Below are 27,209 nucleotides of genomic sequence, written 5' to 3'. Positions count from 1 at the left end.
CCACAAACCTTGAATTTGTAAAAGACAGTGTCTGCAAAGTGTAATAAAGCAAAGTATGATAAAACAAGGCATGCCTGTATGTATACTCACAGATACAATACAGAACACGTCTCATCTGTGAAACTGGACATACGAATGATGATCTCAAAGGATCCCATGAGATACAATACATGACACCCAGCCTACTATCTGATACTGAGTGGACAGTCATTAATTTAGTTTTCTCTCTTCTTCTGTTCAGTTAAGTGGAAGGACCATGGGATTAGTCATCCCATCTACACCTCTGTCTACCTGTGTGGCCTGGGGCAAGAGGGTCCTTCTGTCTAGGACTCTGTTTTCATATCTGTGAAAGAGGGAGGGGGCATCCACATGGTCGCCAAGGTACCTTTAAGGCCCGATGTTGCCACTTTCTTGTCTGATTCCTGCTGAGATTGGAAGTGCACTTTTGTGGGATGGAAGGACGGGACAAGAGATCCACTGTGGGGCATGGAAAAGGCAGCCTTGGAGGTTGAAACCGTGATGCCAGATTGAAAAAGAGATTGTCCACACCCTTGAGCACAGAGCCCAGCTCTGATGGCCCATGCTGGGCCATCTCTTTAGAGCCCACACAGTTAATCTCCCCAGCAACCAACCATGGGCCCAGCCTTGGTGAGCCAGGGAGCAGGGACAGTGCGTATGAGGTGGTGAAGCACAAAAGTACCTATTCCACCACATACATTTAATTTCCACACTGATGTAAGTATCTTGCCTGTAGACCAAACCCTTAAGTTTCCCCACAGCATCTAACTCTGAGGACTGCTATAAAAAAAAAAAAGATTGGGGTGGGTATCCGATATTCCACACGTGGTCAAGTGTCCAGCAATCAATAAGTGCTGAATATGAAAGTTTCCTCTCTTGTGAATTATTCATGACCCAGTGAAACTGTCTCATGTCTTAATAACATTCAAACACTTATTTGTATCTTTTAAAAAATGTGAATGGTCCATTTGCTAGCCCAGTGATGACATGAGATTCTAGAGAGGAGTTTATGCTCTATGATGGGTGGGTACCATGTATATAGAAGGGCCGTGCATTAAGTGAAATCCAGCAAGTTAGGTTTTAGGTTTTTTTCATTTTCTTTTGTGTTGTTGTTGTTTTACTTTCCTTTTCAAATAGAATAAAAACTGCTGGAGATAAGATCAACTCTGGGCTCTAAAAGAGCAGTACTTACACCCCGACCCCTTCTTCTTGATGGATTGCTTCATTATAGCTTAGGGGTTTTATTATATTGTATATCAAGTGGGACTCCAGCTTAAATGCCAAAGAAAGGTGCCTGGGAAAATCACTGAGCATGTACCATGGGGCAAGTCACTTTTCTCTAAATGGGACTCTCCTTTCCATGTGCGGTTTGAGAATAAGGGTCTAAATTTGTCAGGAGAGGTTTTTATTTATTTATAACTATATTCCATTAGTAAGTCTCTGAGGCCTACTTTGTAGAAATAACTGCAATAAAGGACCAACAAGCCCCATTAAAGTATAGAGAAGATTCCCCACTAGATTTTTGTTTCTAAATGAAACTCACATCCCAAGAGTGCATCATCACCCAAAGGCAGCAGCGATTTGAAGAGGGGCTTGGTCCTCAAATCTCCAGGCAGTCTGGCTCTGTGAGACTCAGACTGGTTATATTCTAGGCTCTTCTGAGTTGGCCAGGATAGTACCACCTAAGGATGTGACTAAGGCTTGGAAATCAGCACCCACCTTTACTCTCCACCCCGGCTTCTTCCCAGTTAATCTCTAGTAAAGGCCCTCACTTATTATGGGTTAAATTGTGTACGCCTCAAAATTGATAATTTGAAGCCCTAACCCCTAGTAGCTCAGAATGTGACTGTATTTGGAGACAGGTCTTTTAAAGAGGTGATTAAAGTCAGATGAGGTCACCACGTTGGGCCCTAAATCAGTATGATTAGTGTCCTTATAGGAAAAGGAGTTTAGGACACAGACATGCACAGAGGGAAGGCCATGAAGACACGGGATGAACACAGCCATCTACAAGCCAAGGAGAAAGGCCTCAGGAGAAATCAAACCTGCCAACACCTTGATTTTGGACTTCCAGCCTCCAGAACTATGAGACAATTAATTTCTAATTTCTGTTGTTTAAGTCATGCAGTCTGTGGTATTTTTTAAAATTAATTTATTTTACTTATTTATTTTTGGCTGTGTCGGGTCTTCATTGCTGTGCGTGGGCTCTCTCTAGTTGTGGCGAGCGGGGACTACTCTTCTTTGCAATGCGCGGGCTTCTCATTGTGGTGGCTTCTCTTGTTGCGGAGCACGGGCTCTAGGCATGTGGGCTTCAGTAGTTGCAGCATGCAGGCTCAGTAGTTGTGGCTCACGGGCTCTAGGGCGCAGGCTCAGTAGTTGTGGCGCACGGGCTTAGTTGCTCCGCGGCATGTGGGATCTTCCCGGACCAGGGCTCGAACCTGTGTCCCCTGCATTGGCAGGCGGACTCTCAACCACTGTGCCACCAGGGAAACCAGTGTGTGGTATTTTCCTATGGCAGCCCAAGCAAACTAATATACCACTTATTTGTCTTTTAAAAAACGCATAAATAAAAGAAGGAAAAAATAAAATAAAAAATAAAGACAAAAAAAAGGAAAGAAACAATGATAATAACAAGCGTATCCATGAGTAGAATGGTTTTTAGACCTGCCGCTCCCTGGATGGCCCACTGAAGCTTGGCAGGGTGATTACAGGTACAGCTTAGAATAACCACAAGAAATCATCTTATTTACAGCCCCTGATTATAATATCACACCACTTTGTTTTCATGGTGAGTGCTTTTTTTTTTCCCCCACTCAATGATGTGAAGCCAAGAGGAGTCTGATGGAGAGCCTCTGCAGTTGGCATCAGAACAGCTAGCTCCCAACTCTGGCTTGGCCCTTCTTAGCTATAAGACCTCTGAAATATACTTAATTTCTCTGAGCTTTAGCTCTCCTCACTTTAAAACAGGGATAATAAATAATGCCTACTTCACAGGTCGTTCTGAGGATTAAGTAGCACAGGTACATGGAATGTCTGAGGTGTTGGTAAGAATTTGACAAGGGTGAGCTAACTAATGTTGAATCCAGGGATCGCTTTGAGAGTCTGATTGTAAATGCAATATACCACATTTATCCCTTTTATATGTAATCCTCTTGCCTTCAGCTGAGATTTCACATCAATTAAGATAATTTTGAGTTTTGATTTTGTCATCTACAATATTACTCTTGCCAGCTTTGCATCGGCTGTTGGTTATCTACAGCAATTTGATTCAAAATGGCTTGAAGGCTTAAATATAAGACATGACACCATAAAACTCCTAGAAAAGAACGTAGGCAAAACATTCTCTGACATAAGTTGTACCAATGTTTTCTTAGGTCAGTCTCCCAAGGGAATAGAAATAAAAGCAAAAATAAACAAATGGGACCTAATCAAACTTATAAGCTTTTGCACAGCAAAGGAAACCATAAACAAAACAGAAAGACAAACCCATGGACTGGGAGAAAATATTTGCAAATGATGCGACCTACAAGGGCTTACTTTCCAAAATATACAAATAGCTCATACAACTCAATAACAAAAAAACAAACAACTTAATCAAAAAATGGGCAGAAGACCTAAACAGACCTTTCTCCGAAGAAGACATACACATGGCCAATAGGCACATGAAAAGATGCTCAACATTGCTAATTATTAGAGAAATGCAAATCAAAACTGCAGTGAGGTACCATCTCACACCAGTCATAATGGCCATCATAAGAAAGTCTACAAATAACAGATGCTGGAGAGGGTGTGGAGAAAAGGGAACCCTCCCACACTGTTGGTGGGAATGTAAGTTGGTGCAGCCACTGTGGAAAACAGTCTGGTTGTTCCTCAGAAAACTAAAAATAGAACAATAGCAATTTTACTCCTGGGTACATATCTTAAAAAAACAAAACAAAAACACTAATTTGAAAAGATACATGCACCCCAATGTTCACAGCAGCACTATTTACAATAGCGAAGACATGGAATCAACCTAAATGTCCATCGACAGATGAGTGGATATAGAAGACATGGTACATATATACAATGGAATATTACTCAGCCATAAAAAAGGAATGAAATAATGCCATTTTGCAGCAACATGGATAGACCTAGAGATTATCATATTAAGTGAAGTAAGTCAGACAGCGGAAGACAAATACTATATGCTATGACTTATCGTATGGTGGAATCTAAAATAGGACACAAAGGAACTTATTTATGAAACAGAAACAGACTTACAGACATAGAGAACAGACTTATGGTTACCAAAGGGAAGAGGTGGTGGGGGAAGGATAAATTAGAAGTGTTGGATTAGCAGGTATAAACTATTATATATAAAATAGATAAACAACAAGGACCTACTGTATAGCGCTGGGAACTATATTCAATATCCTGTAATATACGATAACAGAGAAGAATCTGAAAAAGACTATATAGTTTCTGAAACTATATAGAAACTAACACAACATTGTAAATCAACTATACTTCAATTTTTTAAAAAGTGGACCCCCTCCCGCCCCCCACAAAATAGCATTTTGATTCCTCCAGAATGATACCATATCATTCAACAGTACTACAGCCTTCCTATTCTTCAACCTCCAGTTCCAAGAGGCCACTGAGTCCTAACAATGTTACTTCTCTATCGTGTCTTGTATGTCCCTCTTCTCTGTCCTAACAGGCGTGGCCCTGCTCCAAGGCCCTCCTCTGTCACCAGGACCACAGCCTCCTACTGCATTTCCAAACCTCCTCCAGGTCCAGTTCTTTGCAATTCACCCTCTGCACTGCTGGCAGAGATTACACTCATTGCATTCAGCTTCTTCAGAGAATCTTAATATTGGGTTTGGGTTTTCTTTTCCCAAAGAACATTTGGAAACACATTAGAAGAGTTTTAAAACAGGTTCCGTTTGTGTGTACTTTTCTCCCTAAGTAAATGATAAATTTCTTGATAGGAAAGCTTACATTTTAGACTTCTGTGTATTTACTGCTGCCCAAACCCTTATAGTGAGTTGGTACCTCACAGACATGTATTGAATGACTTAATGCATGAATGAACAAATGAATGTCCCCAATTCAAACTTATTTGTGAGCTCTTAGGACAACAGGGAATCAGGATGTGAACTGGGAATCTGCAAAAAGGGAGATGGGAAGAGAGCTGGCCTCTTTATGCTTAGGGAAGAAGGGATACTTCTTGTCTTAGCCTGGAATTTCTTTGGAAATCAGAGCCAGAGACACGGGCTTGGTAGTTTATTGTGAAAAGTGATCCTGGGAAGCAGGAGTTGGGGACCGGAGGGATCAGGAAGGAGGGAAAACAATTACAAGGATGTGTTCTTAAGCCGGTCTCTGCTGTGGCTGCTAGAGCTCAGTCCTTCCAGGACCTTCCAAGGGGCTATGTAGTAAAAGCTGCAGACTTGTCTGTCCGTGGAGAGTGTTTATCCACCAGCTGCTTCCTGCATAGGTCGGGGTTACCCTGAGTGGCCAGGCCATGCATGGATGAGGTCCAGATGGTTCCCATGATTCTGAGAAGTCACAGAAGCCCTGGGGGCAGACAGCTAGAGATCGGAGGTGCGGATGAAGTGCGGTGTTGCCGGGTTACACCCACCTGAAGTTGGTCACTGTAGCCCTGGCCAGAGTAAAACGTGGGCTGAGAGAGAGCGAGGCTGGGCCCAAGGGCTGCCCCCGTCTCCTCCGCTGGTCCAGGCATTTTTTTTTTTTTTTTTTTTTTTTTTGGTGCACTGCATGGCCTGCAGGATCGAACCTGTGCCCCCCGCAGTAGAAGCTTAACCACTGGACCACCAGGGAAGTCCTCCAAGCTCTTCTAAGAAGAGATGCGGGCACTTCTGTGCCTCCTACCACTCTCCATTTTCAATCGTTCACTTATTCATCTGATAGCTATTTACTGACCAGCTACCAGGTTGCAAGATTCTGCAGTAGGCACTACGTTAGTCTAAATAGCAAGTCCCTAATTCCATTTGCGAATTCACAAAGAATTGGTCTCTTTCCTATTAGACGTATGCACCCCATCAAAATGCTGGGTTTCCTGACATTGCTGGTAATAATTTCAGATCCTTTAGCCTCCGAAATGGGAATCCTGGGGCTAGGTTCTGCAAGAGGAGCCTTCTGAGTTACAATTTGTCTTGGATCCCATTTCCACAGTAATCAACAGTGAGTTATCAGAGACTCCATCTGCTTGGACCACCAAAGGGAACGCTTATGCCAGGAGCGCAGAATATCCAGCCACACCTCTGAGGAAAGTAATCAACATGTTGGTGGGGTCTTTCTTCCTCTGAGGTTGTACCAGGCCATCCTAATGTCGATATCCACGGCTGTCCGCTGGCTTCCCGTCAGCCTGCGCTCCATGCACCCTCCAGCTACCAGTCTGTGCTCATCCATGGGCCAGAGTCAGGGTCTATGTGTAAAGGATGGGTATCTGGGCTGCAGCCAACCCACCGTTCCAGGGGGCAGGCAGTCTGCATCCTTCATGCCTGTTTGTTGGATCCTGCCTATAAGACCGAGAACTGGCCACCTAGGGAGCCCTACCAGCCTCTGAACTGACAAAGGCCACTGCGGGTAGGCACTCAGGAGGACACACCGATGTGGCCAAAGCCTGTGGCCCCGGGAGCCACTGGTTGATGAGTCTTCAGATGGACCGGGCATCAAAAAGCTCAGACCACCTGTGCAAAGACGGAGAGTCTGTCTGGCTTCCTTCTCAAAGGGCCTCCTGATGCTCTGAGCTGCGGCTGCAAGCTCCCGGCCCCCTCCTGTGTGAGCGCAGGGGCTGGTGAGGCCACAGACAAAGGAGAAGCCAGTCTCCAGACTATAAATGTTTATCCTGGACATCCTGCTGAGCTAGGAACGAGGGCATGTGGTTCTTAAAAACAAATAAGGAAACAAGCTCACTCCAAATGTACCAATCTGCTGCCCTCCTCTTTGGGTCCTTATGAGTATCCCCTAATACCCTCCCTCCCCAGTCTGCTTCATTTCCCCTGCCTCAGCCCTTCACTTACAAAACACGCATTCGAAGATAAAATTATGCAAAATTTCAAGAGAGTGACCGCAGAGCAGTAAGCCCCAAGCACGGGGCCCTTCTGCACGTGGCACCGTGTGTCACTGCACTTGGTCGCTCACCACGAGGCTGGCCCTGGTTTCCTCCTACCTCTTGGAAACAAGGGGGCCCTAGTGAAAACGTGCATCACCTTAAGTGCTAAAGGTCTACTGATAACCTCTTCGTTATGCAATTTTGAATGAATATTATGCTCCACTTTTAAATTAATTTTCTATTAAAGTCACATGTCTCCAGATCTCAGGAAATCCAACCCTGTGTTGCAGACCTCCTGAAAGAAAGCCCCTGTCTTTTTCTTGGTGCTTAAATTGAGGTGCTTACCTTGCAGTTTCATTTCAGCCCCATCCTTTCCCATCTCTGCCCTTAATGTGATGCTCTATGAATTCTGGTACCCGCCTTCCTTCTGTCAGCCTAAATGAAGACAAGGCAGGACTGCTGCATGGGGCAGTGAAAGAGCCAGGAAGGTCCACCTCCTACTCACAGATGGCCTTCAGTTACTTACTTCATCGCTTGAGTTTCCATTTTTCATCTGTGAAATGGTAATACCGTCTGCCCGTAGGCTTGGGAGGACCACAGGAGAATTGTAAGGCCCTTGGCAGTGTTCTAGCATCTACCTGCCCAAGGGCCTCCATCAAACTTGGATGCTATTTCTTCATGCCACCCCCCTCCCCAAGCCTCTAACAAGTCCCTCCTTCTTCTTGGGCCGGTGCAGGGCCTCTGCCCAGGTGGTCTGGAAAGAAAGGGAGGCAGATGCCTTCTGCTGTTTTGTGTAAGGGGGTTGGAGGGTAAGGGGGAGCCAGCAGGGCCTTCAGAGACCGAGCAGCCTGAGCTTCCTTTCATGCTCTGCCACCTTCTCACGCTTCCTCATCTGAACACAGGCAGAATTCCTACTTCACAAGTGTGCTGGGAAGAGGAAAGGAAGCCACTTCTAGCAAGAAACTAGAACCGAGTCTGGTATACAGTAGGTGCTTAATAAATGTCATCTCCTGCCCTGCTTCCCCATGTAGACTTTGGAGTTCAGTATGGGACTGACCTTCCCTGCAGCAGGTGTGGAGGACAGAAAACTGGATTGAGGGACAGATGACCCCATCACATCCTTATTTCATGCTTCTGGCATCTCTTGCCTTCTCTGAGCCTCTTTTTTTCACCCTTCGATGAGATTAGGAATACCTGCCCTTCCTACCTCCCGAGATAAGTTATAGTGAAAATTAAGGGAGGTAATGGATGTGAAATTTTATACAGAGATAAAGGGTTATTAACACCAATGCCCAAGGTTTAGGTGACCAAACCTCAAACAGAACACTTAGCTTTCTTCCTCCCAACTCATACATACTTCCCCTTCCTTGCTGGCACTGTGGGTGTGCCTGATGTTTTGGGGGAAGACAGCCTCTCTGGTCAGTGACATCTGGAGCACCTTGACTTAACCAGCATGTGATCATTTTTTAATGAACATAGAAGACAGTTATGGAACAGGGAGACATCTCAGGGCTGGGGTGTGGGTAGGAAGCCTGCAGGAGACGTGTCTGTGCGAACCACCTAGCCCAGGGCATGGCCTGAGACAGACATTAATACATTAATCATATATTATTATAAAGTGTATATTAACACATTCATTAGTATTCAGCAATTAATACCGAATCAGAATCCCAATTAGAATCCATGATTCCTGCGAAGCAGCCTGACTCCCGCTTGGGTTTAATGATGGGGAACTCATTACCTTCAAGGTTTATTCCATATTTGTGTGTCTCTATTAAAAAGTTTGTTCTGTGCCTTCCACCGTTTCGGCAGTATCGCAAGGGGAATTCTGGACCCAAACTGCCTGAGCCCAAAGTCAGTCTCCTCCGTCAACCAGTGTGTGACCTCGTGAGTTACTCAACCTCTGTGTGCCTCAGTTTCCTCGTTTGGAATATAAGGGTCATAACAACGCTTATCTCATAGGCTTGTTATGGAATTAAGCATATTAATACGGGAAGCACTTAGAACAGTGCCTGGCACATAGGACTCAGGAAATGCCAGTTATTATTGTTACTCTATAATTTATTTTCTCCTTGTGAAAGTATGAAAGTTGAAGCATGGTTAAAGCACATTAAATGTAAATACAGCAGGCAGAGAGATAAATGAACTGTTTGCATAAACATGAATTAAGAGAGTCACACTCAAGGAAGAATTGTTCCCTGTTGAGGACAGCGAACATCTGGAAGGAATTAAATGGCGGATGAGAGGGGGTGGGGGTAGTGTGAGCTAAGAACATGCTGTGACTGTTGGAAGGAGATAATTCACTTCTGGGGTAGGTAAGTGATCCCCAAAGGGGGAGGCTGCTCTGGGCTTCTACGGCATGATTGGATGCCTGAAGAGTATTAACCCCTCAAAATAATTTTGTTCTGATTAGCTGGAGTACCTAAAATGCCAGTAACATTCCTTTGAGCTAATGCATGGCCTTGAAAAAGCCATTTCTTAAATGCAAATATACTAACATAAAATAACAAGGTATCGTTTTGTATCTGTGAAATTAACAATATGAAAATTGTAAGCGTTCACTGAGGTTTCACTGAAACTGGCACAGTTAAAAATCTATAATATACCTATAAATAGGTATAACTTCTGGGGATGCGATTTGGCTGGAATTTTTTTATTCTTTTTTTTTTTTTTCTTTTTGTGATTGGGTTGGAATTTTTAAGAGTCATAAAAAGGTCTATAACTTTGGCTTTACTAATCCAACTTCTGGGAATTTACTGGTAGGAAAAATTTCAAAAGAAGGAGGGACCTTTCTGTGTTTATCTTCCATGATTGAGAATGGGTAAATTACAAGACATCTCCCTGACAGACTCTTAGGCAGCCATCAAAAGTATAATTATAAATGACAGATGGGAGAATATTTGTAAAATAATCATTCACAAATTTAAAAAACCCAGAAATCAAATTGTAAAGATTGGGTATGCACATGGATGGAACTAGAAGAAGAAAATGGAAGGAAAACCAGTGGGCTTTGTTGGAGGTTGTGGGATGGTGGAAGAATTTTTTCTTTTATTTCCATTTATGTTAAAATTGGTTGTGCAATGAACAATAATCAAAGACCCAAATGAACCCTCCTGGAAGGGGTAGCTGACTGTCAGCCTTTACCATGCAGGCAAGTTTCAGTCCAGTTTTCTGGACAGAGAGAAGGGGTCTTAAAGCTGGTAGGTTCTGAAAGGAGGGGGCTGATGGGCAAGGCCAGGAGCCTCCAAGGGCACAGGGCACCAGTTGGGCATGGGGACCACCTGAAGAGAGAAGGAGGGGCTGGTGGGAGCTGGCAGAGAGTGAGTTTAAGGGAAATTGCCTCCTTCATGGCATTGCCTCTGGCCAGCCTGAGCTAATGGAGTCTTAAATCAAGTAGTTGCACTGTTACTCTTAGGCACTCACAATCCCAATTTTAAAACCAGAATTAACAAAACTCACAGTGTTTTACTACTTCTGATAAGCTGCGATATCCCTTTGAACTTTGCAGCATCAAGAGCAGAGACTGCCACTAAAATATTGGGCTTTCTGTTTTCCAACTGCCCTGTCTCTAATACTTGTCAAGCAATCTGGGTCGAATATTGGACAAACACATGATCTAATCCTGGCCTGCAATGATTTCTTAGGTAGACAGTTCCTGTGGTTACTTGGGTTGTGACTGGTTCATGGATTCATTTCCCCAGAACCTTTCCTTGTATTGACAACTCTTTAGCTGATTTTCCAGAGTAGCGGAGCAATGGAGGGAACCACTGGACCAGGAGTCAGGAAGCATGCCACTAGGCAGATCACGAATACTCTCCCGGCCTCAGTCTTTTTATCTGTAAATTGGGGAAACTTTTTACAGACGACTGCGTAGACCTAAATTCTATGATGCAAGTCTGAAAAACCCACTTTGGGCCGTATTAGAGAGAGTCTTATGCCCAGAATGAAGTTGACGATCCTTCTACCATACTTTGCCCAGTGTTTCCACACCAAGGAAAAACCAAATTTAGATCAAGCCCCACCCTGTAAGGGGATGTTGACACACTGCGTATGTGCAAAAGAGGTTAGCCAGGATACATGGAGGCTTAGAAGCTTGTTGTGAGACAGCAGATGAAGGAACTACAGATTTAAACCAGAAACATTGTTACGTAGCAGGGATGTGATAACTGTCTTTGAGATGCTGAAGAGCTGTCTTGTGGGAAAAAAAAAAAAAAATTCACTCATTTTAAGTGATCTCAGAGGGCAGGATCAGTGGATAGAAATTACAGGGAGGCAACTTTCAAGTCTGGATGGAATGTAGAACATTTGAACAGTTAGAACTAACTGAAGGTGGAGAGATGGGTATATGCAGAGGCTGGGCATATGCTTGTCTTGGAGATTAAAGCGCTGAGTGAGGGAGAATTTGTTTTTCTGTTGTTGTTGTTGTTGTTGTTGTTGTTGTTTGGTTTTCAGGGTTTTTTTTTTGTTTTTTGGGGGTTTTTTTGGCCATGCCACGCGGCATGTGGGATCTTAGTTCCCTGACCAGGAATCGAACCCTTGCCCCCTGCAGTGGGAGCACTGGACCACCAGGGAAGTCCCGAGGGAGAATGTGAAGTGGGGTTCCAATGCCCAGCTAGCACTGTGAGCCTCTGAATCTAATCTGAAATGACTTATCTCCTCCAGAGTGGCCACCATCAATGCTGTGCACTTCTGGAAGCATCAGCCCCAGCACCCTCCCAAACTACCTTCCCCTTCCAAATCTTCTCATTGCTTGAACAAGCTGTGTACCAAATTCCCCGGCTCTCTCCATTCCAAGATTTCCAAGGCACAACTCCCTCTGTGCCTCATTTGCCCCATCTCCTACCCTGCCCCCCCCCCCCCACTACTAGTTTCCATTTCTCTGGTTTGCAGAGCAGAGCGGGAGACAGCTGCGGATAGTGCACAGCAAACAAACAAGCATCCCTAGACATCCCAGGATGCACCAGGGTTTGTAGTGTACCTGAGTGCAGCCCACCAGCTTCCAAGAGACACCGGATGCTAGCTTATAATGATTAAGATGCACACCCCTCCCCTTCGTATTGTGAAATAGCTTTTCTTATAACCAAGAAAAGGAAACCTCGCCAAGAGGAAAGGGTGGGAAATCACTGAGATGGGTTGTTTGCCTGAGGAGGGAAGTAGGAGATCCAGAAGAAGTCAGAGGCAGAGAAGGGAGGGTATGGATGTAAAAGCATCTCCACCCGCCCAGAGGGAATGGGACCCTGAATTCAGGAGTGGGAATTACCAGTGTTGCCCAGAGCCCGGCTGAGTCTGCCGCTGCCGTGGTCCCTTCAGGCCGTTCCCCAGCCGACTTGTAGGGAGGCATCTGGGTTCGGGAGCAAGAAAGCCCTCTGGATTGGAATCCTGGCTCCCCCTCTTACTTGCTGTTCTGCCTGGGGCAACTTTAACAGCTCTTGCCCTGAAAGGGGATAAATCAGGGTACCTCCCTCCTAAAGTGGAGAGGATGACACACAGTATTGTAGGGTGAGCCACGTGGAACCGCTGATGTCTGATCATTTCCAAAATATGAAAAAGACAATGTCTTATGGATCAACCTCATCCATAATGAGTCCCCGGTACCCAAACTCATCCGCACCTTAGAATGATCTCGGGCTCTTTTTAAAATTCCAAAGCCCGGGTCACCTCCCAGACCCATCCAATCACAATTTCGACAGGTGGGATGCCTGGCCAGGTGATTCTCATGGGCAGACACGTTTGGGGACCACTGGCTGAGCACAGTGCCGGGGACGTATTGAGGCGCTCAGCCATGGCCACCTCTGATTTCCCTTCATCTGTCGTTTATTGAGCACCTCCGGCCTGCCGGGCTCTGTCCGGGCCTGCCTCTTGGGCCCCGGGGGCCTGCGCAGCCACCTCATCTCTCCCTCCCCTCCCCCTCCTCCTCCTCCCCCTCCTCCGCAGTGTCCAGGCCCCGGAGCTCCCCGGACGACCTGAAGGCGCTGACTCGGAACGTGAACCGGCTGAACGAGAGCTTCCGGGACTTGCAGCTGCGGCTGTTGCAGGCTCCGCTGCAGGCCGAGCTGAGCGAGCAGGTGTGGAAGGCGCAGGACGCGCTGCAGAACCAGTCGGACTCGCTGCTGGCGCTGGCGGGCGCGGTGCAGCGGCTGGAGGGCGCGCTGTGGGGACTCCAGGCGCAGGCGACGCAGAGCGAGCAGGCGGTGGCCCTGCTGCGCGACCGCACGGCCCAGCAGAGCGACGCGGCGCAGCTGGAGCTCTACCAGCTGCAGGTGGAGAGCAACCGCAGCCAGGGGCTGCTGCGGCGCCACGCCGGCCTGCTGGACGGGCTGGCGCGCCGGGTGGGCGCCCTGGGCGACGAGCTGGCCGACGTGGGCGGCGCCCTGCGCGGCCTCAACCTCAGCCTGTCCTACGACGTGGCTCTGCAGGGCACGCGGCTGCGGGACCTGCAGGTGCTGGTGAGCAACGCCAGCGAGGACGCGCGCCGCATGCGCCTCGTGCACCGGAGCCTGGAGCTGCAGCTCAAGCAGGAGCTGGCCGTGCTCAACAGCGTCACCGAGGACCTGCGCCTCAAGGACTGGGAGCATTCCATCGCGCTGCGCAACATCTCCCTGGCCAAAGGTACCCCCGACCGCCCGGGCCCCCGGGGGCTGCTTGGGCCCTCCCGCTCAGGCCTTCTTCCCGCACCTGCCTCCCCAAGGTCCAGGAGCCCCCCTCCCTCCCCGAACCCGCTCCCCCTTCATGAAGTCTTGCCCTCCAGGACCTTGGAGTGTTCTGCCCAAACGGACTGTGCCCATTTCCAGGCCCGCACAGGATAAACCTCCTCCCTGCTGCCCCCCGCCCCAGACAGTGCACTCTGTCTGCACCCCTAGGCATGAGAATGGCCAAGATGGCTGCTGGGGACCTGGGTGGTCAGGGCTTGGATGTGCCAGCCGGAGCCTCCAAGACTTTGGGGCTGGGGAGGAAAGCTGGGGCTCAGGCCAGACAGAGAGGCGCTCCCCCAGTGTCCTGGTCCTTGCATGGTGTTCCCTGATGTTGGGCTGCGCCCCGCAGGCCTAGAAGGCCTGCACTTGCCCAGCTTTAAGACAGAAGAGCAAGCCTGGAGTCAGCAACAGAGACATCAGTGGTTTAATGGATTGGGGAGTTTACACGTCTGAAGCAAGGTCCTGGAGTGACACCCCACCGTGTGCGTCAGACAGGCAGGCAGGACAAGGCCGCAGTCTTCTCTGTGGGGCGGGTGGGGGGGAAGGGGAGATTGCCATTTGGGAATTGATGTCAGGTGGGCTCATCGGTTACCAGGGAAACTAGCAGAGGGTCACGCCCCTCAAGGCCCCTTTGATAAGAACAGTCACTAGCTGGGGTGGAGGCAAGTATGTAGGAAGATGAGTCATGTGATTAGGGTGTAGGTGAAGCAGACACTCGTTGGGCAGGGGATGTACAGAGAGCAAGAGAACAGCCATCTTGGGTAGCCCGACCATACACATGGTGGAGCTACAAAAAGTTGGAAGATTCCAAATTTGAACCTGGCCTTCCAGACTGTTAGAAAGCTATATTCATCCAGGTAGAAGAACATGTTTTATTTTCTTTAACAATGTGTTGGCTTCATTTATCACTCTTGAATATAATGGCAAAAATGCACGGGCCTCCATTCGGACTCTCGCTCGGGGTCCACAGACATCAGCACCTTTACAGCCAACCTTCCTCTCTTGCACCCCTGACTGCCCACTCCCCCGCTCCCCTCTCCCCCATTCCTTCCCGCTGCTGTCTGCCCTGCGTGTCACTGTCAGAGTGTTCATGAAATGTGCTCTTCCTGCATGACCCCCTGCTCAGAACCCAGGTCTGCCGGGTTCACCAAAAACTCCTTAGGCTGACAGTAGACAATGATAATACCATTTTGAACACCAACTATGTCAGGTACCGTGCCGAGTGTATCTCACAGGGTGTCTTTTAAAAACAACCATGAATGTGCTGAGATTCAGGAAGCGGCTCAGGAAGTTGCAGGCTAGGAGGTGATGGGGCCAGGACTTGAACCCTAGCTCTTCTGATCCCAGAGCTGATGTGCCTTCCATCGCATCCCTGGCCCCAGCCTGTCCTTCCTGCCTTCTCCTCTAACTGGTCCCCTGTACCAGGGGTTACAAACAGAACTGTCTGCAGGGGCAGTCGAGCAATGTCAATGCCTAAAATGACTTTGGTGTCAGGGGAATAGTAGGGGCTATGGCAGGTCCAGCCCATTTTGGCTTGGCATTGATAATAAGGTCTTCCCATTTTTTCCAGAGAAACTGGAAACATGGAATGTTCTAGAAAATTTTAATTATTTAACTCTGTGGGCCAAAAACAACACATCTGTGGGTCATACATCGTCCACAGACAGCCATCTGGCATCCCCTGCTCTATGCGAAGCATCCAGTCCAGTGGGACACGTCTTGTCCCTGCCGCAGAGACACAGCCCACCTTTCCCACTGCCTTAGCTTTACTCCAGCGGTTCCTTCCACTGCAAAACCTCCTTCTTCCTCCTCGTGATACAAATCCCACTGATCCTTCCCATCTCAGTCAAACCCACCGCCTCCAGGAACCCGCTGGCCTCTCTAGCTCACTGAAGTCTCCCTTCTCTGGGATTCTGTATTTATCAGAGCAGAAGATAGTCATGATGGAGACTTATATTTGCATGGTACTTTCCAGATCCAGTTAATAATAATAGAACATTATTTTGTTTTAAAGTGGGTCCCCATCACCAGCTATGAGCTTGGTTGAAGGCAGGTTTCACTATGGAGAGCGTATAGGATTCCTGCAGAAAAGCAACTGAGGCTGCAGGAGAAAATACCAGGCTTACTCCAGGACACACAGTTAGAAATGATCCAACCCAGGGCTTTTGTATTCAACAGCTTTAATAAGGTGTAATTTACATGCCGTCGGATTCACCCATGTTAAATGTGCCATTCGGTCGCCAGCCCACGACTTGCAACCCAACGCCAGTGCTCAATCTGTCACAGCCAGTCACCCTCAGCTGCCCACCCCTGTGTCCCCCAGCACCTAACAGTGTGATACATGTGAGTGGAACTCGAGGAATGTTTGTGGAACAGCTGTTACATCTTTTGAACCCGTGCCATCAGAGGATCAGTTTTCTTGTCCTGGGTCACTTTGGTTTCATGTCTCAGAAATCAAAGGAGAGCAGGCGGTAGCATGTCTTCTTCCACATCCACACCCCTGGGGTCTTAGCTTTTCCCATCTTTTCATTTCCTTGACCTCCCCAGTCTGTTCAGTACTTAATAATAGCAGCGACACCGCATCATAACCTACCACGAGCCAGACATTTTGTCGACATTTATTCTCTAAGTAGACATTAAAGAGTGCTAATCCTCACATCCTGCAAAAAAGGTATTATTGAACCCATTTTATAGCTGAGAAACTCGAATAACTTTCCCAATGTTTCTTACACAATTGGCAAGTGACAAAGCCAAGATTTAACGTGGGTCTTTCTGGTTCAGAAACCATGTTTTTTCACTGACCGTGGTGCTTTCTGGGGTGGAGAGAGACCAGCTAGCAGCCATGAAGTGAGAAGGGAGCGTGGTCCCTCGGGTCTATTCCTGTATTTGGGGGGGTAGGCCCTACCAGGCGCTCCCCCTTCCTTCTTCTTCCGATCAACACACATCACCAGGCTTCCTGCTGGTGCAGCCTCTTCGGCCTCACCGAACATTTCGCATCCTGATTCTTTAATTTCTGAGTCCCTCTTCTTGGCTCGGGCTGAAGCGGCTCTGGGTCATGCATTTGCCATGGTTCTTCCGGTGGTATCCTCTAAGCAGTCTTTCTTTGGTTCTGAAACTAAGTTTCACACTTAGTTCCCTTGAACTGAAGTTTCATCTCAGTTCTGCCCAGACCTGCCTTCCAGTCTTCAAGCTTGGCATTATTGATGGGTTGCTGGCTCTTCAGAGATGAAGACCATTCGGCCCCTATATCTCCCAGGACCACCACTGTGGCTGGTGTCTCCCCTTCCCACCTCCCTCTCTCATGGTTGTTAGGGACCCAACTGGTATGATTAAAGAGAGTTCTGTTTGGTATATCTGAATGTAATTACCATTCAACTTCAACAGCACAAAACTCTACCCTGGCTTTTAGATAAGGGATGTTTTACCAGATAAGCTTTCCTGCATTTCTATACTGCTGTCTGAGTGGCCTTTCTTTACTAGTTTTGTTCAGTTCCTCTCTTAGTCTTTACACACACACACCCACACACACACGCACGCACTTTGCCCTTTCCTGGCTCAGAATCCACAAATACCCCACTATGTATATTTTTCAAATATGAGCTTGTTTATGTTATTCTTGAGCTTGACCCCAAACGGTTTCATTCTCTCACTTTGTTACACAGTTTTCTGTGAGTTTTGTCTCTGGGTTTGTCTTTTGTGTACATTCACAGTGGGGCTTTCTGTTTTCTGCTTTGGATTTTCAGCATTTATCAAGTCTGTTGAAATCTCTCTGTGGCTCTGAAAGGAGCAGAGAACTTAGATGATCAGACAGGCATCCCAGGAGGGGGAAAGCTAACCAGAGAGGGCAGGCATCCCAGGAGGGGGCAGTGTGTGAGCAAAGGCCTGAAGGCAAGACTCCCCAGCCACATGCAGGTGGCTCAGTTCGCTACACGGGTGTTTATAGATTCACAGAAGGTTAGAGTGACAATAGGGCTCTGAAATCACCTAGTCCACTCCCCTCATTTTGTAGTTGAGGCCCTTGAGGCTCAGAGAGGGGAAAGGACTTGCCTACATCAGATCCCCAGCCAGTGCCTCGGCTGGGCTCGAAGAGTCATCTCTCAATTCATGAAAGCAAATGGACAAAGCAAACTGATCTGTGGGCTGCTGTTTCGAGAAAAAACACCATCTGGTAGAGTAGAGAGTCCCACTCAACAAATGTTCATAATGGGAATGGGGTCTTGGGTTCCAGGCGGGAACAGTGGGCCCTGGTCTCTGGTGCACAGAAGTGTGTATCCCTGAAGGTGGTGGGCGTCTCTGTGAACGGAGGTGTTTCTATCCCACCACAGACTAGGAAGCATGGACTGGTGCCGCCCTCCCTAACCCCGTTGCAGGCTGCAGGGGGCTCTGCTGGGAGGGGAATGGAGCGCCTGCTGTGGAAGTTAGCAGTTGCCCCCAGCCTTGCCCACCAGCCCTCTGCCTCTGAGGCTCAGAAGGAAGCTGTCTTTGCAGGCTGGGCCACGGCCCCGTGCACGCGCTCAGGGTCCCAGAGAGGATGCATGAAATGAAGTGAGAGAGCTCTTGATACTGTAAACGTCATAGCACTGAGAATGCAGAGCCCCAGTGACATCAGGGCAATGGAAGCAGGGACCCGACCTCTGGCAGCCACCCCAGGATTAGCGTGGTTCCGCAGTGGTGTTTACATTACGAGCTTGGTCACGGTTCTGCTGGCTTCGGGCCCGAGGCATCAGCTGTCATGATCATTTGTTCTTGGCAGGTCCCTGTCTGGATTCCAGCACACATGAGTCCCCCACCCCGTCTCTCATTCCAGGATCCGGGAAGGGAGAGCGGATTGCTTTCCCCTCCCCATTGGCTGGTCCCCAGAAGAATCCTGGTGTTTCTCCCAAATGCTCAGTCCCAAATCCTTTGTTCTGTGCTGGAGATGCTTCCAGCTGGAGCGGCTCATGGCAGCCCAGCAAGGGCAGAGTTGTGCTGGGGGTGGCATGGGGGGTGGGCTAGACCAGTGGACAGACTCCGAGGGGGACCTGGGCCCAGGGCCCGGAGGTTCCCTCCCCGCCTCCTCCCACTCCCAGTGCCCCCTGTGGGAGGTGGCGGGAGAGAGGGGCTGGCACCCAGGACCGGAAGCCCAGCGGAGGGGCTCCGGACTGTTTCCATGATTGAGGAGAAGTGGAGTCTGCGTCCCCTTGTCCCAGCCCACCTCTGCCCTGGCCTGCTCCAGTGGCGGAAAAGGTGAGACATGATGGCGTAAGCTGAGAAGCTCAGAAGCTCGTCCGAATATTACTCAGTCATCAAAAAGATGAAATAATGCCATTTGCAGCAACATGGATGGACCTAGAGATTATCATGCTAAGTGAAGTAAGTCAGACAGAGAAAGACAAATATCATAAGATATCACTTATATGTGGAATCTGAAATATGATACAAATCAACATATCTATGAAACAAAACCAGACTCACAGTTGTAGAGAACACACTTGTGGTTGCCAGGAGGGGGATGTGGGAGGGATGGAGTTTGGGATTAGCAGAGGCAAACTATAATATTTAGGATGGATAAACAACAAGGTCCTACTGTATAGCACAGTGAACTATATTCAATATCCTGTGATAAGCCATATATGAAAAAGAGTATATATATCTATATCTATATCTATATATATATGAGTGAGTCACTTTGCTGTACAGAAGAAATTAACACAACATTGTAAATCAACTCTGCTTTAATAAAAATTTTAAAAAATGCTCATCTTGGGGACCACTGGGACCACTGACACCATAACAGCTTCCAGGACTGCCTGGAAGTCATTCCTTGAAATCTCTCCTGTGTGCCAGGTGCTATGTGAGGCCCAGGGCCACAGAGAGTGGGGCTCCAGCCCTTTAGATAGGCCTGTCCTCCTTGGGGACCACAGTCCGAGGGGAGTGACAGTGGCTGGCGTGTGGGCACAGGGCGGCCTGCCCAGGCTCTGGCGCTCCCCTGAGGAGTTTGTACACGGTGATGCCTGAGGGTCCTTCCCGTTCTGAGATCTGGGGGTTCCGCCCCGGTGCCCTCAGAGATGGGAGGGATGAGTGTGAAGGTGAGCTTCAGGGCTGAGAGTGATGGGCCTCTTAGAAAGGAAAAGATTTGGCTAGTATCTGGGGACACCGTAAGGAGAACGTTTCTGCTGAGGTGGAAGAGAGTTTGTGTCGAGAAGCATCAGGCTGTGAGTTTGCAGAAGAAGGGGTCAGGTTGGGAATGATTTTCAGGGGGTCCCCAACAGAGGGGGCTGCCCACCCCTCATGGTGTGAGGGGCTTCCAAGGGCTCTGAGTTCACTTGATTCTGATGAGATTAATCAGACAGCAACAGTGGGCTGGAGAGAGAGGCCGGAGCCAAGGAGGGAGGCTGGGAGGACCCCAGTGAGTGAGGCAGTGAGGAAGGAGTTAGACACATGACATGGGAATCACCTGGATGACAGCCTTGAAGGGGGCTGGCCAGAGGAAAGGGAGGAGTCCAAGAGAGCTCCAGATCGTTAACCTGGATTCCTGAGAAAATGACAAAAAGTCAGGCCCCAGGAGTGCATGACCCATGGGCAGCCCTGCTTTAAAGAAGCACTTGGTCCTCAGGGCTCCAGGCAGCATGGCCCCATGAGACTCAGACTGGCCGCATTCCAGCCTCTTCTGAGTCGGCCGGGCCAGTACCACCTGAGGACATGACTAAGGCTTGGAAGTCAGCACCCACCTTAACTGTCTACCCCGGCTTCTTCCCAGTTAATCTCTAGTAAAGGCCGTCACTAACCACTTAGTTATGTCTTAAAAACTCTCCATGTGTAGGATGTTTTTTGGATCTGGCTCTCCCTGGATTGGCAGGGTGATTTCAGAGCCTGGAATAACCATCTCCAAATAGTTCTGATGAAGCATTACGAAAAGTGAGGTACAGATGGTCAGGGATGGCCTTGCCACTCAAAGCTTCCCAAGACTGTTTCTATCCACCACGTCACTGAATTCGCTTATTCCTCACTACAAACGCCAGAGGAAGGGATTTTTACTTAGATTTTATAGAACCAGGACCTGAACCTAAGATCTTCCATATCCATCCTCAAACCTCACCTTCCAAATGACCTCTGCCACCTTGATGCCTTACCATCAGGGTCAGGCCGCTGGGCAACATCCTCTCTTTGCCAGAATGACTCCCGGGAAGGTCCATATGTTGGGTCACGCCCACATCAGAGCGAATAAAACAAATGGAGGGCATGGTCCATGGTATCCTTGACCTGCTTGATTCCTGGAGTGCTGGGTTTCCCATGGGGAGGCCGGGAGGGAGCAGAGAAGAGTGAAAAGGGATGGAGTGGACTGGGGACAGGGGGAGGGTGACAGCCCAGTGACAGCCCATGACGTACAGAGATCCAGGAACCGCTCTCAGCTCCCTTTGCTGCAGCTTTGACCTGGCCAGGGGATTGTTGGAATGGGCATTGTTAAAGCTCATTTGCTTCTGTAGTCTGTCTTTCTTTGCTGTATAATCTTAGGCGTGTTCCCAGCAGTTCCTGTTCAAAAACCGAGGTCAACATGGCCAGTCTTACTTTGCTTTTCTTCCTAGGAAAGAGGAAGATGACTACAAACCCCAGTCCTCCTTAAATGATTTGTGTAACTCACAAGTCATTGTGCAATGATTTGTGCATTTTTCAATTGTTGATTACTTTTTTCCCTGTGCACATGCCATTGAATTCTTAAACAGCTGTCAACTTGGGTTAGGGTCTGCGGACAGTGTCAACTTTGGGAATGTATCAGTACATCTTGATCTTGGCCACCTGGCTGTTTTGTGTGTATTTACACCCTCTGATCTCATATACTCATTCATTCATCAAATATTTATTGTGCAAGACATGACTGCTGTGCTGCGAGTATACGTGTTTTGGTTTCCTAGGGCTGCCATAACAAAGCACCACAAGCTGGGTGGCTTAAAACAACAGAAATTTATTCTCTCACAGTTCTGGAGGCCAGAAGTCTGAAATCAAGGTGTCCATACTCTCTCTAAAAGGTCTAGGGGAGGATCCTGCTTGGCCTCTTTCTAACTTCTCATGTTGCCAGCCATCCTTGGCGTTCCTTGGCCTGTAGACACATCACTCCAGTCTCAGCCTCCATGGTCACCTGGCCTTCTGCCCAGCTGTCTGTGCTTTCTCTTTTTATAAGGATGCCAGTCATTGGGTAAGGACCCACCCTACTCCAATCTGACCTCATCTTAACTAATTACATCTGCAAAGACCCTGTTTTCAAAGAAAGTCAAATTCTGAGGTTCCAGGTGGACGTGAACGTGGAGGGGACACACTTCCACCCAGTGCAATACAGTTTGGGCATTTTCCTTGGTCCCCTTTTTTCCCTCATCGAGCAGCCAGAGCAGGGCAATTTAGAGTCTGGATCTTCACAGCCAGTACGAGGATGTCAAGGATGTGGTCTTGTCTCAGGGAGCTGGCCATTTTCTTAGGAAAAAGAGAACACGCACTCCTGTGACTGTAAGACCAGGCAGTGTGAGATAAACGTCAAGTGGCACCAAGGACGTGCATTCAAACAGGCCGTGCCCACTTGCAGCAGGAATGATAGATCAGAGAAGGTTTGGCCGAGAAGGTGGTGATGAGCATCCTTGAGGGGCAGGTAGCCATAGGACATTGGCAGGGAGGCCCCCCCTGGCTCGCCAGTCTGGGAACAGCAGGCTGCCGTGCGGGAAGGTTCGGGTGCGTTCTGGGAATGGCAGGAGGTCTAGCATGAGGAGCAAGGCAGGGTGGACAGGGCCAGGCAGACCTGAGCTGAAACCACGGCTCCCTCACTCGCTAGTTGGCTGTGTAATCTCAACACCCAGCATGTGGAGACTGAATCTGATCACACAAGCTAGAATCCCTGCCATGGTGCTGGACCCTCGCCCTGGAAGGAAGCCCCGCTAAGGAGCAATTAGAAACCTCTTCTTCCGTCCAGGTGCTCAAGCCAGAGATCTGAACCTGATCCTGGCCGCCTCCCCTGCCTTCACCTAGTTTAGCCAAGGTCTGTCTCTTCTACTTCCTAACAGCCACTCACATCCCTCCCCACGGCTACTTCCTTAATACAGGGCTCCGCCACCTCTCACCTGGGGTGCAGCCTCCTCCTTGACCTCCCTGCCTCTGCTTTCCCTCTGTTCCAATCCCTTTCCAACACTGCAGCCTGAGCAGTCTTCCTTGTGTGCAGGTATGACCACACTCTTCTCTCAGGCCCCTTCTGTGTCTTCTGGTGCCCTCAGGGTCAAATTCAACACACTTACACCAGGCCTCCAGGACCCTCCACTTTCTCACCCTTCTTATCCTATCATGGGACCCCCACCCCCAGTTTCTAATCCCATCATGATTCACAGATCTCTTTCTTATCTTTAAGCTCTCATAGGGATTGTTCCCTCAGCCTGGAACTTTCCCCTTTTCCTCTTAGTTAAGGCTGTTGTAACAATACCACAGACTGGGTGGCTTACACAGCATTCCTTTCTCACAGTTCCGGAGGCTAGAAGTCTGAGATGAAGGTTGGGTTCAGATGAGAGCCTTCTTCCTGGCTGCAGATGGCTGTCTTCTTGCCGTGCCCCCTATGGCAGAGCAAGCATGCTCATCAGTGCCGGCGTGAGGAAGGGAGGGAGGGAGAGTGCTCTCTGGGGTCTCTTCTTACAAGGGCGCTAATCCCATCATGGGGGCCCCACTCTCATGACCTCATCTAAACCTAATCATCTCCCAAAAAGGCCCCGTCTCCAAATACCAGCACGTTGGACGTTGGGGCTTCAACACATGCATTTGGTGTTGGGTTAGGGGAGCCACAGACATTCAGTCCGTAACACACTCCCACTCCTCTCTTTACTTAGCCACCTTCTGTTCCTCCTTGCAATCTCACTTTGGATGTTACTTCTTCCAGGAAGCTTTCCCTGATTCCTACCTCCCCAGTGCAAACACACACACACACACACACACACACACACACACACACACACACACACACACACACGGCTGGACTAGATAGAGCCCTGTGTGCCTCCAAAGCATAATGCTGACCTTTCCTCTTTTTAGGAGGGAGTTTCCTCCACAGGTGACTTACTCCAGAAAGCCATCCTCTAACCTTAGTGCTGTTTGTAACCCTTTCAGGACCACCGGGCCCCAAAGGCGATCAGGGGGATGAAGGGAAAGAAGGCACGCCTGGAATCCCTGGATTACCTGGACTTCGAGGTAATGGGGAGGCCCCTGGGAGGGACCTGGACGTACCAGGAAGGGAAGGGGCTCTGCTATCCATCCCTGACCCTCTATTTTCTCTTTGGTATCGGTGATGGGGCTCCTGGGACAGTGCCCAATCAACTCAGCTTCAGATGCCCTGTTCTATTAAGAGACTAAGAGGTTATTGGTATAAGAATAGGATGGAGCAAGTCCTTTTCCATAGAGAGTACCAGGACCTGAAGAAAAAGGGTACACACGAGGCTCACAACTCCTTGAAGCCACTTCCCACCCCAGGAGTCAGGGTCCCTGTGCCCAGGGCCATTGGAAGGTATTGAGGGTGTCCCCTGATGCAGAGCAGCCCATCAAGTATGCTCTGTCCCCTCAGTGTTTCCTGAGTCCCCAGCGCCTGACCCCCTACCTCCTGCGGAACCTGCCCCGGGCAGTAGATACCTGCCCTCTCATGCCCTCTCCACCCTGCTACATGCACTAGTGACAGCCCGGAAGGTCCAATAGCTGGCGCGGAGGGTACTTTGGGGCCTTCTGGAAAGAGTATGTTTGTCTTAAATGCCTCGTCTCAGGAGTTCCCGTTCTGTTACTTTACCAAATTTGGCATCCCAGCCTGTCCATTCCTGAGCCTCTGCTGTGAGCAGCGTTTTTCTAAGGGAGTGTAGAGTCTTCTAAGTGATGTAAGAAAAGGGGAGGTTTATCGGGGGAAAGGTGTCGGCTTATTTATGTCAGGAATTATACCTCCAAACCACCCCCTTCCTAAATCTCTAAGGAGGCTGAGAACAGGAGAAGAGGCAGAGGCTGGTGGAGGCAGAACCCACGGCCTGGCCTCCACTCCTGGCCTCCACCTCTCAGCACAGCTCCCTAAACTCAGAATCAAGGATGCCCAGGGGCTCCCAGAGCTGTGGAACCTCCTGTTCTGCCTTAGTCAATGACAGGATGCAGGGTCCCTGGGCATATCCTGCAGGAGACACACAACGCCGTGGCAGCAGGGCTGTTGGGCTCCAGGAATGTTGCGTTAGGGAAAAAAATAAAGAAATCAAGCCCTCGTCTGAGGTGCTACCACCCTCTTGGGGCCCCCATCCTCTTCCAACCGTTTGATGTTTACGGCGGAGGAATCATAAGTGCGAGACAGATTTCTCCATGTCACGGAAAAAGGCCAAAGGAAACCAGCTAACATTTGAAGCAGGAAAGTACAATTAATTAGTTAATTAGAGTGCCCTGCTTTGCAGAGATAACTGTGGGCTTAGGTCAGGCCTCCAGGGCTGAGGCCTCGCTGGGCGAAACCATTTGTTGACTCCGGCTTTCCATGGTGACGTGCAGCCAGTGCCATGGGGCCTTGTGGCCAGGAGCCCTGGGGACTGATGTGACAGCAGCCTGTCTGCCCCAGTTACTGAGCTTGCAGACTTCCTGCCTCCTCTTCAGCCTACCTTCCCCTTCTCTACACTTCCCTGTGTTTACCACAAGGAAGGGACCTTTCTGGTTTTGTCTTACATAGGATGGGGAGTGATTTAATCTTCCTCCTACCCCAAGTACCAGTAAGCCCTTTTCATCCAGCTGAGATGAAGCCAGCCAACCAAGGATAGGACCCTGCCTCCAGCGCTCTCTGCTGTGTGACCATGGGCAGGTTACCTAACCTCTCTGGGCCTCCGTTTTCTCATTGGTAACTCAGGTGAAATAATACCTCAGTTTATGGGGAGGATTAAATAAGATACGTAATGGAAAGCACCCAGAACACTGCCTGCCACATTCAAAAGGCTCAAAAAAATTTTGCAAGTCTAAATCTCTAGCAAAGCTAGAGGTATAGAGACAGCTCCCGAATGAGGTTGGCACCTCCACCATCACTCACAATAGAATTGGACCTTTCGGGGGGAGGGGTTCAGCCTCACTGGATAAAAGGTGCTGACGGGGAGGGTTTGTGCTGACCTTTTGGACACTGTCTCTGCAGCATCTTTACCTGAGAAGAATCAGGAAGCGGGGGCAGCAGGAGGATGCATGGTCGAGGCCTGTGGCTGAGCCAGACGATGGCCTCTGGGGGCCCTTCCGGTTCTGAGTCTGAGGCTCCAAAACTTTCTTGTTTCCCCAGGTCTGCCAGGGGAGAGAGGGACCCCAGGACTGCCCGGCCCCAAGGGCGACGAAGGGAAGCTGGGAGCCATGGGACCGATGGGCATGCGTGGGTTCAAAGGTAACAACGCATCTCTTGCGCACCCTTGCTCACCGCCAGCCCCTGCGCACCAATGTGGGCACTGGAGTGTGGACCGGGTTCAAGTTCTAGTTCTTCCACTGACAAGCTGAGTGACCTTGAGCAAGTCACTTAATCTCATTAGGCATCAGTTTGTTTTCTTTTCTTTTCTTTTTTTTTTTTCTTTTGGCCGCACCGCAGGGCTTGTGGGATCTTAGTTCCCCCCCGACCAGGGATGGAACTTGCACCCCCTGCAGTGGAAGCGCGCGTCCTAACCACCGGACTGCCCAGGGAATTCCCATTAAGCATCAGTTTCCTCATCCCCAAACCAGTGAGCCTCGCGACACTGTATTTCACAGGGCTGTCACGAGGATTACGTGGAATGTATATGAGTGAAAACACGGTCAACTCCAAAGCGCTGTAGAAACGCAAGGGAGTGTTAACTATTGGTTGCAGCTAGGTGATGTAACCAGAGGAAGCCAGGCCAGGAGAGCGGGCTTGCAGGAGAAACACAGACCCAGGATGGCCCCCTCCCCCCAATACTGCCAGGTTCCTCACAGTTCCCTCATATTCTTTTTGTTCCCCAAATATTTAAAACTTTAATCAATCCTCAGATTTCCATCGCCAATAGTGTTTCTTCTGACTTTTTTTCCTTCCCATTAATAGTCATCTTGTTCATTTTCAGGGAATCCCACTTTATAGTCAGTCCCATCTTTCTACGTTCATTTCAAGAGTGTCCAGACCTCTTAGCACCATTGCAGAAGAAGAAGAGGAACTCTGACACTCTTGCCCCAGGCTGTCTCACTTGTTAAAATGAAAACTAAGAAAAAGAAAAATACTATTAATCATTCCCACCCCACATCTAGGATGACCTCTTAATCTAGGATCCCTGGGAACTTTTATTCTACTTTCTGGTTGGTGATTAAACAGACTGAGGTTTTCCTTCCTTTTATGATCCACATTTTAAAAAATCGATTTTAAAACACATTACAAAAGCAGCACATGCTTATTGAAAACAATTTAACAATACAGAAATGTATAAAGTAAAAAGTGAGTGCCTTCCCGCTAGGTCTCT

General features: G+C 48.8%; 1 protein-coding gene across 1 annotated transcript in view; it reads left to right on the top strand.

Moving 5' to 3' along the window:
* The window catches only part of SCARA5 (scavenger receptor class A member 5), a 117,750-nt gene that overhangs the window by 53,441 nt on the left and 37,100 nt on the right, over positions 1 to 27,209 (top strand). Inside the window, exons 4-6 of the mRNA XM_082468929.1 lie at positions 13,013 to 13,687; positions 23,881 to 23,961; positions 26,039 to 26,137. Coding sequence (XP_082325055.1) covers positions 13,013 to 13,687; positions 23,881 to 23,961; positions 26,039 to 26,137 — 855 coding nt within the window. The remainder of the gene's footprint in view (positions 1 to 13,012; positions 13,688 to 23,880; positions 23,962 to 26,038; positions 26,138 to 27,209) is intronic.

The sequence above is a fragment of the Balaenoptera physalus genome (genome assembly GCF_965194825.1).
Source record: "Balaenoptera physalus genome assembly, chromosome: 7".
NCBI lineage: Eukaryota > Metazoa > Chordata > Mammalia > Artiodactyla > Balaenopteridae > Balaenoptera > Balaenoptera physalus.
Note: the sequence above shows the minus strand (reverse complement) of the source record. Positions and strands in the feature narration are given on the sequence as shown.